General features: G+C 42.5%; 1 protein-coding gene across 7 annotated transcripts in view; it reads left to right on the top strand.

The window, feature by feature from the left end:
- LOC112146133 (noggin) overlaps positions 1–14,440 on the top strand; it is a 143,568-nt gene that overhangs the window by 68,790 nt on the left and 60,338 nt on the right. For 3 of the 7 annotated variants that reach the window (XR_002919202.1, XR_004948291.1, XM_024271808.2), the window contains exon 4: positions 13,284–13,444. The exons of the other annotated variants lie outside the window; for them this stretch is intronic. Coding sequence is in view for 1 of the 3 variants with exons in the window: in XM_024271808.2 (XP_024127576.1) it covers positions 13,284–13,444 (161 nt within the window). In the remaining 2 variants the exon portion in view is untranslated. The remainder of the gene's footprint in view (positions 1–13,283; positions 13,445–14,440) is intronic. 7 annotated transcript variants of the gene reach the window in all.

Here is a 14,440-nt window from a genome sequence, read left to right as displayed (position 1 = left end):
ACCAATGATTGTAAGAAAAAAAAGAAAGTTAGAAGCTTTCTAGCTGATGTCTTGAGATTCCTATCTTAGAAGAGTAACCATAGTAACAGTTGTGTGTTGTGTTGGAATCGCGTCAAAAACCAACATTTTTAAACGTCTGCCATCAGTTTTAATGGATCCCTTGTTAATCTTTGAATTAACCCGCACAAATTTACGCTTAATTTGACAAACTGTCGTGTATCTAAACACAGAAGTCATTTGGGGGAAAGCGCATTTATTTGTAAAAAATGGTCCCTAACCGACGGCTCATTATTCCTTCAGAACGGGATCTTGTTTGGGGTTCATTGAGCGGGAAATGTTATAAATCTTTGGAAAGATTGTCAAAAAAACACAGAAAAACCTTTCATGTAAAATAGTTCTGATATGGAGAGATCAGAGGGCAGAGTTTCAGCCTAATGAAGGAAATACAGTAATTATAATTATAATCCCGCTGCATGATTCAAAGGAAATCTCTCCATCGTCCTCCCCCTCCATTCCAGCGGTTCTGCTTGATGATTTTTGCACCCTGGACCACGAGGAATGCTTTTAACTGATAAAAAATGAAGGATTTGTTTTATTTCTGGATGAATATTTGATAAAGAAGATGGTTTGTGTTGTGGAGGACGCTCTTCATCCCTGATTGTCCCGTTTGAGGTGATCTTTGCCGTTTGGCTCTGAGTGTGTTGGTCAGCTCTCCCCCAGGTCGGATAATTGCTGCTACTCCCCATCCCAGAGACGAGGGATCTGATCAGCAAGGTCGCTGCTGGTTTTTCTTCAGCTGTAAATCTTACTGTGCTGAGCTGGGTGATTTGTGTTGATGCCGTTTGATGTCCAGAGCTCATTAATGGAAGCCTCATCTGGTATGCGAGGTCAGGCGGTGCTTTGATGGAGACGGAGCTGCTCTGAGACGGGAAAGGCAACTATGGCACAATCTGGCTTTTCTCGCTCGTGTCCCGCCGCTGAAAGTCTTCGAATAACTCAATCGGCCCGCGGGCCGTATCCGGCCCCGCAGATGGTTTAATCTGGCCCTATTGTGAAGAGAAATAAATATAAAGCTGTTGGGGGGCGGGAAACGAGTTTCTAGCACATTCCTGTCACGAGTTATGGTTCTTCAAAGAAATGACGGAAATGTACAATTTCGCCACTAGGGGGAGCTAAAAAATGCTACCTGATTTAGACATGTTTCCAGTTTTGAGGCTAATTTGGAGTTTAGCTAATATTTTAGCGTTGCGCTAGCTTTCTTTGTTCATTTAGACAAAATGCTAAAATAATGGCAAAATTAGAAATGTTTCCAATTTTTTTAGGTTAGTTTTGAGTTTAGCTAATAATTTAGCATTATGCTAGCTGATATGGCAAAATTAGGGCTACTTCCGAATCCCTCCCCGACTCACTATATAGGACACGGGTGTCGAACTCCAGGCCTCGAGGGCCGGTGTCCTACATGTTTTCCAACCAACCTGCCTTTGAAGCTCCTTATTGGCCAAACACACCTGATCAGGTAATCAGCAGCAGATGAGGCAGGATTTCTGGAAAACCAGTAGGACGTCGGCCCTCGAGGACTTGAGTTTGACACCCCTGATATAGGACATTCACTATTTTCTAGTGCTGTCCGAATATACTACTTCCAAAATCCACCGCACTAGAGATTTCCCAGAAGTCTTTGCAAAAAGCTAGCACGCATTGATGCTCACTAGATTAGCAAATATAGACCACAAAACAAAAAAGTGTTTAAATTTAATTTTTGAATAACATCAGATCTTTGAATAATCAGAATAAAGTGGAGTCATAAATAAATGTCGTGAAACGTTTCTATTGATTCGAAATTGCTGACGTCATATCCAGCGTTTAGAAAAATGAGTACAAGTCGTGAGCAAATTGCTTTTAAGATCCAGGCCACTAGATAGTCTGGCACTATATAGTTTTTAATTAGTTAGGAATTAGGTTGGGATTTCGGACGTAGCCCAGAAATTTTAAGCTAATTTACAGTTCAGCTAATATTTTAACATTATGCTGGCTATTTAGGCTAAATTAGACATTTTTCCAGTTTTTTAAGGTAATTTGGAGTTCATCTAATATTTTAGCATTGTGCTAGCTGAAAACAATTTATGTATTTTTTTGGCTACTTTGGGGTTACGCTAATATTTTAACAATATGCTAGCTTTACAGGCAAAATTAGATATTTTTCCAGTTTTTTAGGCTAATTTCGAGTTTGGCTAATATAATATTTTAGCATTATGCTAGCTGATTTGGTAAAATAAGATTTTTTTCAGTTTTTTTTAAGCTAATTTAGAGTTTAGCTAATATTTTAACAAAATGTTTGCTGTTTAGGCAAAATTAGACATTTTTCTTTTTTGGGGGGTGGGAGTAATCTGGTATTAAGCTAATATTTTAGAAGGATTTCGGCTTCAGCATTTTCAGCTTGCTATAAGTTTCAGCCTCTTCAGCAGCCACATTCATTTTACAGCTTTCACATTAGCATACTCATAGGTAATGCTAAATATCTAGTTTTATTTGAAATCCACTGGCCTCTGTTAATGTATGAGCTTTGTTTTGTTTCTCAGTTGGAGAAAGCGCCTCAACTAACCTAGTAGTCTAATCACTAATTATTACGCTACAGATAAGAAGTTTATTTTGCCATTATGTAACTTGTCCAGACAGGTTGAATGAACAAAAACGAATTTGACTCCTCTGGTATAACAGAATCCTAGGTCGGCAGGTGTTGGAGATGCAGTTTGGTGACAAAAACATGAAGTTTTGTTGAAATTGTCCCACCCCAAACCTGTGAAATACTTCCAAAGAATCCGCCAGGAATTGGTTTATTTTGCCGGCTGAGATCCCAAATCCTTCTACATCTTTGCGTAAGGAACCTTTGAAACAGAAGAATGTGTTTGCTATGTAAAACAAAGCAATAACAGCCCCGTCTTTTGCACCCAGTGCAGGAATTTTCTGCAATTAACTCTAGAACGTTGCATGTAAATATAAAGCTTTGAGGTTCTGCAGGCCGGCTGGCGGCGGGCGGGTGAGCACTCACGCAGCGAGATCCCAGGCCTTTGTTCTGGCGGGGCTTTGGCCGGTCGCCACGCCGCCTCAGCTGGCAGCATCCAGCTGTAATTTTCTCACAACGAGCGGCGTGTGAGCCATCCATCACGCCGGAGTCCTCTGGAACCTCAGCCGCCATCCGGTTAAACGTCCCAGGACCCTCCTGTCGTCCCGTCAGTTGGCCTCCAGCTCAGGAATCCCTTCAAGAGTAGAACAGTAATTATTGCTCCCAGTTCTTACGATTCCTAGACATGTTGCAGGATATCTGAAAATTGTTTCCAGAACCATTTTAAGTTCAGCTCCACCTTAATGACGGCGGGAAAAGAAAGTAGTGGTGCACACGTACCTGGAAGAGAAATCAAGAACCCCAAACATGAACTCAAAGGAAACTAAAAAGATGCAGAATTTGGCAGAAAAAACAAAAAATCAGGAGTGACCAAATATATATGGAATTAAATCTTCAGAAAAAATGAATTTAAAATGTTCTCCATCTATAAAATAAGAAAGGTTTGAAATGTAAATTGTAGAAAATGTAAACACAAAAATGTCACCGATGTTCCAGATGAGTTTAAACTTTAACTTTTCTGATAAGTGAAGTCGTTTTTCTTTACTATGAATATCTACTCATTTCCTGTTCAACTAAAATAGTTGTGATTGAGGCTCATCCATATTCTGGAGATAAACCCTCATAACTCACATTCTTCTTCCAGTTTAGACAAAACCTGCATATCTTAAAAGCCTGTCCCAATAGGAAGAAGCAACACGCCACATAAAACATTTACATTAACGATGTGGGCGTGGCATAAACGCAGATGGCTGAGGAAAATAATGAATTTATTTTTCATGTCCTGACAGGAAAACTGTATGTAATCAGTGTTTCGTATGAAGAAGCTCCTGCAGCTCCGTTTCCGACTTTTCCAAACGTCTTCATGATTCCTGCTTCTATAGATTCCCGCTGTGGATGTTTGTTTATCCTCCAAACACACAAAGCTTACAGCACCTCCTCCTTTTGGTTCTCCTCTCTTCAACCTGAGGAAAGTCCGTCTGCATCCACACTGAAGTGAACCGCACCAGAGTTCATCTGCAAGTGAACGGATGTGATGGTGTCTTGTTTCTGTCAAAACACTCTTGGTCTGAACCTGAATTCTTCCCCTCCCTCTAGATTAATGCCTCTGAGTGGAGTGTTGTGGAAAAATAGCCTCTTTAAATTTGGATGTCACTCCCTCTTGATGATGTCATCAATAGTCGCCTGTCAGCTACGGCGGTGCGGCGCTGGCAGCGCTCTGAAATACATAACCTCGCTTTTATAACTTTAAAAAGGTTGTGCTAAAACAAACAAATCATTACTTTGTTCCCTCGTGTATTCATGTTAATTCATTTACAGTTTCACGTATTTACAGATTTTTCTACAGAGACGTGACTCTTCCATTTCGTCACAAAAGCTCAACAAATAAAGACGCTTGCGTCTGAAGGACTGTGGTGCTGAGGTGTATGTCCGCTCTCAGACGGGAGACTGGATGAAGAGCGTGTCGGCCCGTCGGCTACCCCTCCACTCCATTTTCTCTGATTCGGGGTACTTGCGAATGCCTCCGGTCCCTAACCCCTGTGAAAAAGGAGGAACTCTATACTTGCATGTAAATGTAAACTTCTGAGCTCCGGAGTCCAACCACATGAAGAAAAGCGCTACGCGGTGCAGCTAACACTACCGGCGGAGGGATACAGAACTCAAAATCCCTTCGCTCTATCCTTAAAAACTACGGTCACATATTCTAAAACACCACAACTACACGACTTAAAGGGCAACACAACAGGACTCCCTTCTACGCCCAGATTTTAAAAAATGCAAAAGAAAAAGGGGCGGGGCTGAGCGAGGGAGGTGTGGTCTTGATCTGTGATTCACAGTGAGGCTAGCTTGAAGTAACGTAGTCAGGCATTCATGGTCCAGACTGAAGGGGGCCCGTGTCTGAGTGGTAAAATGACGCTAGCATCATAGCTAATGAAGGCTAACGTATTAAGCTAACAATCCAAAGTGAAATGTTCATTACAAATAAATCACCAGGATGGAGTTCTCTGGATTCAATGTCAGTTACACTCAGCCACTGTTATTTAACTTCCAGGTCTAGAGGAAAGTTATGCAAGCTAATAGATTTTTGACAATACACCTACGAGTCATGCTAATGCTAACACGCTAACAACCGACCGTTACAGAATCAAAGATGGGCGTAGCTTTTATACTGAAGCTACAGAGCATGATGACATGAAACTTCTGGAATGACGTGGGACTTAAACCAGTCGACCAATCACAACATTCAACTGCAATACTTCGTTTTAACCTGAAGGGGGCAGCACACAGGCGGTTTTAGACTAAATTATTTTAAATAGTGAAAAATGTGGCAACAGGCAGCACCTCTAAATTCTCATTTATGGAGGTCAATAGACAAAAAACAGTGGATTTAGTGTTTGGTTCACCTTTAAATTCAAGATTTTCACAAAATTTGGTTGGTGGCGGCATTTGTATTCAAGAGGCTAGAGTCACATTTTTACACGCTGCAGGAGGTTTTAAGAAAAAGTTAAAATTTTACAGCGACCAGACAATTTTTTTCTGGTTTCTTTGGGGCTTCAGTTCTCCCCTTGTCTCCAGAAGACGGGTCATGTTGGTTATTTCAGTGAAACAATGAAACCACGTGAACTTTATGAATCTGTAGATGTTCTTGGGATAAAAACTGGCACCAGCCCAAGTCTTCAGACGAGCACTTGGACTCAGATTTGAGGCTTTAATGATCAGATCAGCCTCCGAAAGGTTAAATCATCCCCACATGAGACCCGTTTCATCAGCCGGGAAACGGCGCTCTTTCCTAGGGTTATAGCTGCGCCAGAACGGAGCTCCGGGGTCAGAGGTCATGTGCTTTAAAGTTGACCGTAAACTTCAGCAGGATCTCGGTTGTTTCTTCCATCAAGATTGATTATGTAATCCGCCGGAGCAGAAGTTGAGCATAAAAGGTTATCAGGGAGAAAAGCCCTGCAGCGTCGGAGGCCGAGACGAAGCCAAGCTGGCGTCTGTGTCGTGTTGACGGAGCACCGCCATTAACACGCTGGCGGGTTGCTGATGCGTTCGGGTTTTATGAAGGTGCTGCACAAACATGTCACTGAATACTCTTTTTTTTTTTTCTGCTCGACTCTTAATCTGGTTCTAGAACATAGTTTGGAGAATTCTTAAAACAAACAAACCTGGCATTTTTTTTTGTTTTTAAAAGTAAAAAAAATGGTCATTTAAATGTTCAAAAAACATTTTAGTTTTGGAAAATTTTGGAAAACAAGCTTAAAGCTTCTAAACATTGTTTTATCTTTATAAATGTTGTAGATAAAAATGAATCATGTTGAGCTAAAGTCATGTTTTTCTTTTAAAATTAAGAATTTCTTCATGTGATCCAAACTCTGTGATGCTGACAGAACCGAGCCTTTTGCAGAACCTTCTGCTGATTTCCTTTCATTTTTACAGTTTAGAGTAGGGGGGGGACAAACTATTAAATCTGGTCCGCCAAACTGGAATAAATAAATTTGATTACCTATATCGGGGGGTCAAACTCAATCGCACAGGGGGGTAAAACCCAAAACACACCTGAGGTCAGACGGGTCAACATTTATTGAACACAATAAAACTACATTTTAAAACTTTAAAAACATAACTTTTTAACATTAATATGAACTAGATATATAACATTAGCTGTGATAATGCTACTGTGAATGCTGTAAGCTGAATTTGTCTGCTGTAGATGCTAGCGCTGATAGCTGAAGAAGCTGAAATTGATAGCAAAAAGGCTGAAACTGATAACTGAAAATGTTAAAGTTGATAGTTAAAATCACTGAAGCTGATGGCTAGCTAAAATATTAGCTAAATGCCAACCTAGCCTAAAAAACAAAAAAAAAAACTATAATAAAATAGAAAAAACTTAGGTTAGACAAAACAGCTAGCATGTAGCTGAAAAAATAGCTAAACTAAACAAAATATCCTAAAAAACTCTAAAAAAAAAATTAGCCAAAACAGCTATTGTGTAAATATTAGCCAAACTCCCCAACAAAAAAATGTAAACGAAAACCCTAAATTAGCCGAAACAGCTAGAATGCAGCTTTTTAAGGTCTGAAAAAGCTTAAAAAAGTAAATGAAAAAAATGATCTGGAGGGCCGGATAGAATGATCTGGAGGGCCGGATCCGGCCCCCGGGCCTTGACTTTCACACGCGTGTCCTATATTATTGTTTTATTTTCCTTGTAGTTCAGTCGACTGTCCACAGATGGCGCACTACAAATACATTTACCTTTCCTTAGGTGCAGAAAGTTGTCCTGCATTCATGTAGTATTTGCAGATTTGTGATATACTTGTGTGATTTCTGACACTCATTTTTCTGATTATTCCGTCTCCACAGGAATCTATGATTTCCCTGAGTTTGTTTTTTACTGACGGACATCAGCACATTGCCCAAATTGGCACCAAAATGAGAACAAAAGCCACAGTTTCTAAACAAAATCTCCAAAATGTTATATTTTAAAGTGATTTTCAATCAAGAGTAAAACATGTTTTACCCCAAATCTTGTGTTATTAATTCTCTTTTACGAGGTGAATTACCAAAAAACTCCACAAGTCTGCTCCTGGTTTGGCATTTTTATCAAATTTTAGAACCCTTTGTCCTATATCGTTATCGATAAATATTACCGTTAAATGTAAGATTACCGTTATCGTTTTACCGCCCACCTCTAGGCTGGAGTTTTATTCATCTGTAAGTGGATGCATCAGAATTGTAGCGGAGAAAGGAGACTGTGCCGTCAAAGCCTTTGCTTTTTCAAGCCGCTCGTTTTCATGAGCTCCTGATCCAACGCAATTTGAAAAAAGAAATACTCAAACAATTTTTATGGTATTTATTTTTAATAAATGTCCTCCATCATTTAGAATCATTAGAGTAAGTCTTTAAAGTCCTAATCTTACGTGATAAAAAAACAACTGATGTGCTAACTCCCAACATTGGTCGTGACACAAACCAGTCCAACAGGACTACACTCCAGCCACGTTTATATTTACAAGAGCGCCGTGTACCGCTCAAAATCCCTTTAATATCAGTGAACACAACCAGAATAAAACCATATCAAAGCTGCTTCAGATTATAAGCCGCGCTGTCGTATTTTGGAAAAAAATAAAGGCTTTAAAACTCCAAAGTGACAATTTTTTGTATTATAAAAAACTTTCCCAGTAGTGTTTTATTTATAATTATGAAGTTTTTAACCAAATTCCCACAACCTAAATGTCTTAAAAAGCAATTTTTCTGTTTCCAAAATCTCCTCTGAGGGGGCGTGGCTTTTAGAGCTCCGCCCCTGATCCCACTCGGTCTGCTAGCGTAAACCTTCATAAATCTTCAGAGTCTGTCCAAGACAGTTTGACTGATTTAAAAGGAGAAATACTCGGAAATGCAAAATATACTTTTTTTTATAAGAAAAAGTTAAAAACTCAAAAAAGAGGATTTTCATTGGAGGGGGACTTAAAGTGCACCTTGTAGTGTTATGTAAATATGGTATTTGTGTCAATCCTCCATGTCCTCCTGATCTTGACTGTGAGGTGATGGAGGTTCAGCGTGTTAACCTGAGGCTCAGCTTCTGTCTGAGCAGAAGCTGCATGAAAACGATTACAGTGCAATTATATCAGCTGGTTTGAGCGACTCGTTACTCCGCTGTCAAAAAACGCATTACTTTCATCTCTAATAGGAGCTGGAGCTCCAGTCTGGGCCCAAACCGATGATCTCTGCAGATATGGACCCGGACTCAGACAAAGATGGCCGAGGGAAGACGGAAACTATCAAGAGCTTAGCGACGTGCTAACGGTTTTGACTAACTAGTTATCTTCTGGGGTTTTTAGGCTAATTTAGAGTTTAGCATCTATTTTAGCATCATGCTAATGCTTTTGGCTAATTTGGTTCACTGAAGAATTGTAAGCTATTTTGAAGTTTAGCTAGTGTTTAAGCAATGCGCTTTTGTTTTGTTTGTTTGTTTTTGGCTAATTTGGCCTCTGGTGCGTTTTATTTTTTTTTTAAAATGTTGTTGCTAATTTGGAGTTTGGCTAATATTTTAGTCACATACCAACATTGACTAATTTGTTATCTACTGAAGTTTTTTTAGCTTCTTTTTCAGCAACAAGCTAACGTTTTTGACTAATTGAGTTTAATTAAGAACTTTACGCTATTTTGAGGTTTAAATAATATTTAGCTGTTTTTTGGGGCTAATTCTGAGTTAAACTAGAAGTTTAGCAATGTTCTAGCTTTTTTGGTTAACTTAGCATCTACTAAGGTTTTTTGGGCTAATTTGGAGTTTACCTAATATTTTAGCAACAAGCTAACATTTTTGGCTAATTTAGTTGACTGAATAATTTTAGGCTATTTTAAGGTTTGGTTATTATTTCGGCAATGCACTATTTTTGGGGGTTTTTTTTTTGGCTAATTTGGCCTCTATTGATGTTGTTTATTTTTAATGCTAAAGTTGTTTATTTTTAATGCTAGTTTTGCATTTGGCTAATATTTTACCAACATGCTAACGTGGTTGGCTAATTTGTGATCTACTGTGGTTCTTATAGGTTAATTTAGAATTTAGCTTCTATTTTAGCAGCAAGCTACCCTTTTTGGCTAATTTAGTTTACTGAAACATTTTTTAAGCAGCAAACGAGCTTTTTTGGCTAATTTGGGATCTGCAAAGGTTTTTGGGGATAATTTAGAGTTTAGCTCATATTTAAGCAACACACTAAATATTTTTGTAAAACCGTCTTATATTTGGGATTTTTCATGACTTTCACGACCAATTTTTCAGACATTTCAGCTTCAGCGCTCCTTCACAGCACAGACACAGAGATGTCAGGGTGTTTTGTGTAGCAGCAGGGCAGAGGTGCTCTCCCGGCGGTAATAAAACTTAGGCAGGCCGTGTTGGTCCTGTAAACGTGATCTGCAATGTGTTAATTACAAGCTGGCGCCTGCGTGAAGCTGTGCGTGCTGGAGGCGAGCGGGGTCGTCCTGATCTGCATCCCAAAGAGGACGGCGACGGCCTCCAAACGAGATTTTCCCTCCGCTGGGGATCCTGTTTGCTCGGGCCGCTTTAAACAAATTAAGAGCCGGTCCAGCGCTGTTTGCCTGACCCCGTCTCCTGCGGGGGCCGTGCTGGGGGGGCTGTGTTGTTTACTGTCATTCATGTGGTGGAGGGCCGAGGCTTTGTGTGCTTAACACTCAGTTTCTCACAGATGAAGAAGCTCCCGAGGCCGAGCGACGGCCATCAGAAAGACGAATGAACCAATAAGTCGAAGTTTCACTTCAGAACAAACTTTTTCCTGTGAGCGCCTGTTGAACAGAACCCAGATTTTGATAAATTCCCCCCTCCTCTGGTTATTAGGGCTTGTTCCTGCATCCCGGTGTCGGCGCGGCCCCAGAGGACGGTCGATGAAGCCCCTCTCTCAGGTTTTGTTATTGGGTAATGGCTTCCAAAGGTTGATGGATGGCTTCTCCGCAGGCCTCCCCGAGGAGCAGAACCTCTATCTCGACATTAATCTGCCGCTGCGAGACAGACACGCTTGTTTAGGCCGCACAAAGCCCAGTAAGCTGTTGTCTGAGGGAAGCTGGCCGTCTCCAGAGCCACTGGAGGCAGCCATGGCTGGAGCCAGAGTAATGACCTGTGAAATTCAGCCATACTCGTCCTCTCCTGCGCGGCTCCACCGCTGCCGCCGGCTCCGGCCTCGTTCGCAGCCTGCTGCCGATTTATCCTGGTGCCGTCGGCTTTGTGTGAGTTCATGTGGGCTAACTGGGGGAGTCCGAATGGGGTCCAGGGGGGGGGGATAATGAAGCTTTTGTGAAAGTTAGTTTGGAAACTCTTATATAATTGAAGCTGCTGACTTGTGGTTCACATTCCCGCCGTTCCACTGCGGCGTTTCACTCAAATATTTACACTTGCTTTGTCTTGTGAAATGGTCAGCCCCCCACCCACCCCACACCCCCGACCTCAATCAGATCAGGATGTGAAGCAGAAAAGTTCAGGGGAGGTGTCTTTGACGGCGGTGAGGAAAAGTAGCTGTGTTTTCTTCCCCGGGGCAGATTATCCGAGGATCAGGAGGGCAAACTTCCCGCTGGCCCCTCGCGTCTGCCAGATACAGTTTGACTTTGTTACCTCAGCCTCACAGCAGAGGCAGATTCCTCCTTATTCCTGCCCCGTGGGGGTCAAAGAAACGGCTCTGCGGGAGAGCAGCTGCTTTAATAACTCCTCACACTCTTTGTCATCAGACTCCAAACATGGAGATGCGTTTGGGATGGCCGGCGGCGGCGTGGAAGTGGATTACTGCACAGAATGATGACATTTTTCAGGTTGAAATGTTTCTACACACGGAGAACCCGACTTCACCCACGATGTGAGGACTTAGTTCCTCTCACTCTTTGGAGGATCTTCCAGAATCAGTCAGAAGAACCTCCAGGCGTCATTTAGGATGCATCTCTTCTTAATTATCTTTTTTTCTTGATATTTTTTCTGTAGTTCGAATTATAAACTGACCAATCAGATGCTTCAATAAAAGTAGGTGGAGCTTGCTGGCCCCCACGTCCAACTTTCAACATTTTCTACCAAGCTCGGTTTCAGTGTTAGGGGTGTGGCCTTCCAACAATCTCACAACTGATTGGTGAGAGTGGTTGCCATAGAAACATTGACTCAGACCGACTCGGACCAATCAAGTAAATCATTTTCTATGGATGACGACTAAGTGATCCAGTTCTCATATACTGTCTAGATCTTGTCCAGGTCTGGTTCTAGTCTGATTCTAATCTGATCCTGGTCTAGTCAGGTCCTGTCTTTGTCCTGACCTGATCCCGGTCTGGTTTTGGTCTTGGTCTTTCCTGGCCTTGTCAGGGTTTGGTCCTGATCTGGTTCTGACCTGGTTTTGGTCTAATCTAGGTCTGGTCCTGGTCTTGGCCTGGCCTGGTCAGGGCTTGGTCCTGATCTGGTTCTGACCTGGTTTTGGTCTAATCTATGTCTGGTCCTGGTCTTGGCCTGGCCTGGTCAGGACTTGGTCCTGGTCTGGTCCTTACCAGGTTTTGGTCTGATCTGTGTCTGTTCCTGGTCTTGGCCTGGCGCCCGGTCCGTGTCTAGTCCTGGCCTGGTCCTACCGTGATCCTGGTATAGTTTGGTCTAACCTGGTCTTGGTCTCATTCTGACTTGGTTTTGGTCTGATCCATGTTTTGGTCCTGGTCTGGGCCTGGCCTGGTCTGGTTTTTGTCTGGTTCTGGTCCAGTCCTGGCCTGGTTGGATCCGTTGCTATTCCTGACCTGGTACTAGCCTGATCCTGGTCTAGTATGGTCTTGGCCTGGTCTTCCTCTCGTCCTCTTCCGATTCTGGTCAGGTGTTGGTCCTGGTTTCATCCTGGTCTGGTCCTTACCAGGTCTTGGTCTGATCTGTGTCTGTTTCTGGCCTAATCCTGGTGTGATTCTGATATAGTCTGCTCCTTACCTGGTCCTTGTCAGGCTTTGATCTGGTCCTGACTTGGTCCTGGTTGGGTTTTGGTCTGATCTGTGTCTGGTCCTGGCTTGATCCTGGTCCTGGTCTGGGAATGACCTGGTCTTGGTTTAATCTAGTCTGGTCCTGGTCTGGTACTGTCCAATATTGGTTTTGGTCTGATCTGTTTGTGGTCCTGGTTTGATCCCGGTCTAGTCTGTTCTTTATGGTCCTTGTCTAGTCCTGATCTGGTACTGGTTTGATCTTGGTCTGGATTTTGACCTAGTTTCCTTTGATTGTTCTTGTTTTGATGTGAAAGTTCTTCTAATCTCTGGTTTGGACCTCATAGTAGAACTCTGGTGTGGTTCTGTGTGAACGTGGTTGGACTTTTATGGAGGAGTGAGTCTTCAGGTTCCTCTGTGAAGAACCGTTCTCACTGTGGTTTTCACAGAAATGTCCTGTCAAACCCAAACATCAGCTAGACTTCCTGAAGACATTTGGATCAGGTGATGAAATGAGACCAAAAACAGTTTCATGACGATTCTCTTCATCGATTCATTTGAACGGGAAATAAGTGGGAACAGGAACGTCATTTGGAATCCGTTTCCTTCATGTTGGATGAAAAGCTCTCAGTTTTTACACGTGAACGTCTGCAGGACTTTGATTCCACAGCTGATCAGAGCAGAGGATGACCTCAGACGCTGTGACTAACCGGCGGCCGCTGCCCCTCAGGTGTCCGCCAGTCCTCCGGCGAAGACGCGGACTTCATCTGCGGTAATAGAAGAAAGCTGGGCAGGAAAAAGTGACAGATGTTGGAGGCCCACGCCGAGCAGAAAGCGAGAGTGGGACTGTCAGACATGTCGACTCCGGCGAGGTGATGGATGGAGAGTGAGGTAAGACGGATGACATCGTCTGTCTGAGGCCGTGTTGTCACAGCGGAGGATTGCCGCTCGTCTTAACCTCTCAATATCAGAGAGCAAACTGAAGTTTGTTTACACGGCTCCGGCGGGTGATTTAGAGCGGGACGTGGGTGGAGGTTTGTTCGCTGGAGGCTGGGATCAGGTTTCCAAACAGTCCCTTTGAAATCCAAGAGCGGAGAAGGTGAGACGTTCAGCGTGAGGCCGCCTCCCCCTTCACGGGCGTATCGAGCCGGGCTGGGATGATGGGCGGCGAGGCGGCGGCGTGACTCAGGTGGTGTGAGGGGGTGCGGGCTGCGGTCCAAACCCGGTGTGTGCGTGGAGCGCCTCTCACAGTGTGACAGTGTTCACACTGTTTGTGCATACCAGGCCACTGTGAGAGCCGCTCTGTCGCACGGCTGTTTACTCGGGTTTATTTTGGGAGAATTCCACACGACTGCGAAAGGCATCTCTGTAAATTATGGAATTTGTGTAATGATAACTTGTGTCAGTTAGTCAGGCGGCCTGACACCGCCTGTAAGAGTGTGTAAATACTCAACAATGACTTTAAATCTGACACGTTTTTAGCTGAATCTGAGAAGGTTCTCTTGTTTCTGCTCCAGAGGAATCAGGTCACATGATCAGAAACGGGTCAATTCAGAATTTAAGATCATGAAAAAATGTAGATTCTGGCTCAGAGGAACTTTGATTTCTTAGATTTTAAGCTGCATTTCACCCACAAAAAAAGAATTTGCTGGATAAACCTTTTGGTCAAAGTTGAGGCCCGGGGGCCGGATCCGGCCCTCCAAATCATTTTCTTATTATTAATGACCCGATGTTATCTTGTGCTTATTTCTAACTTGTATCATTTTGACAAAATATATTTTTATAGAGAGTAAAATATTGAAAGTTATTTAAGATTTAAGTTGATTTATTCTGGAATAATATTCCTGCCTTTTTATTACTCATATTTATAGTAAAAAGTTGCGGTTT

The sequence above is a fragment of the Oryzias melastigma genome, linkage group LG8, assembly GCF_002922805.2.
Source record: "Oryzias melastigma strain HK-1 linkage group LG8, ASM292280v2, whole genome shotgun sequence".
Classification (NCBI taxonomy): Eukaryota; Metazoa; Chordata; class Actinopteri; order Beloniformes; family Adrianichthyidae; genus Oryzias; species Oryzias melastigma.
Note: the sequence above shows the minus strand (reverse complement) of the source record. Positions and strands in the feature narration are given on the sequence as shown.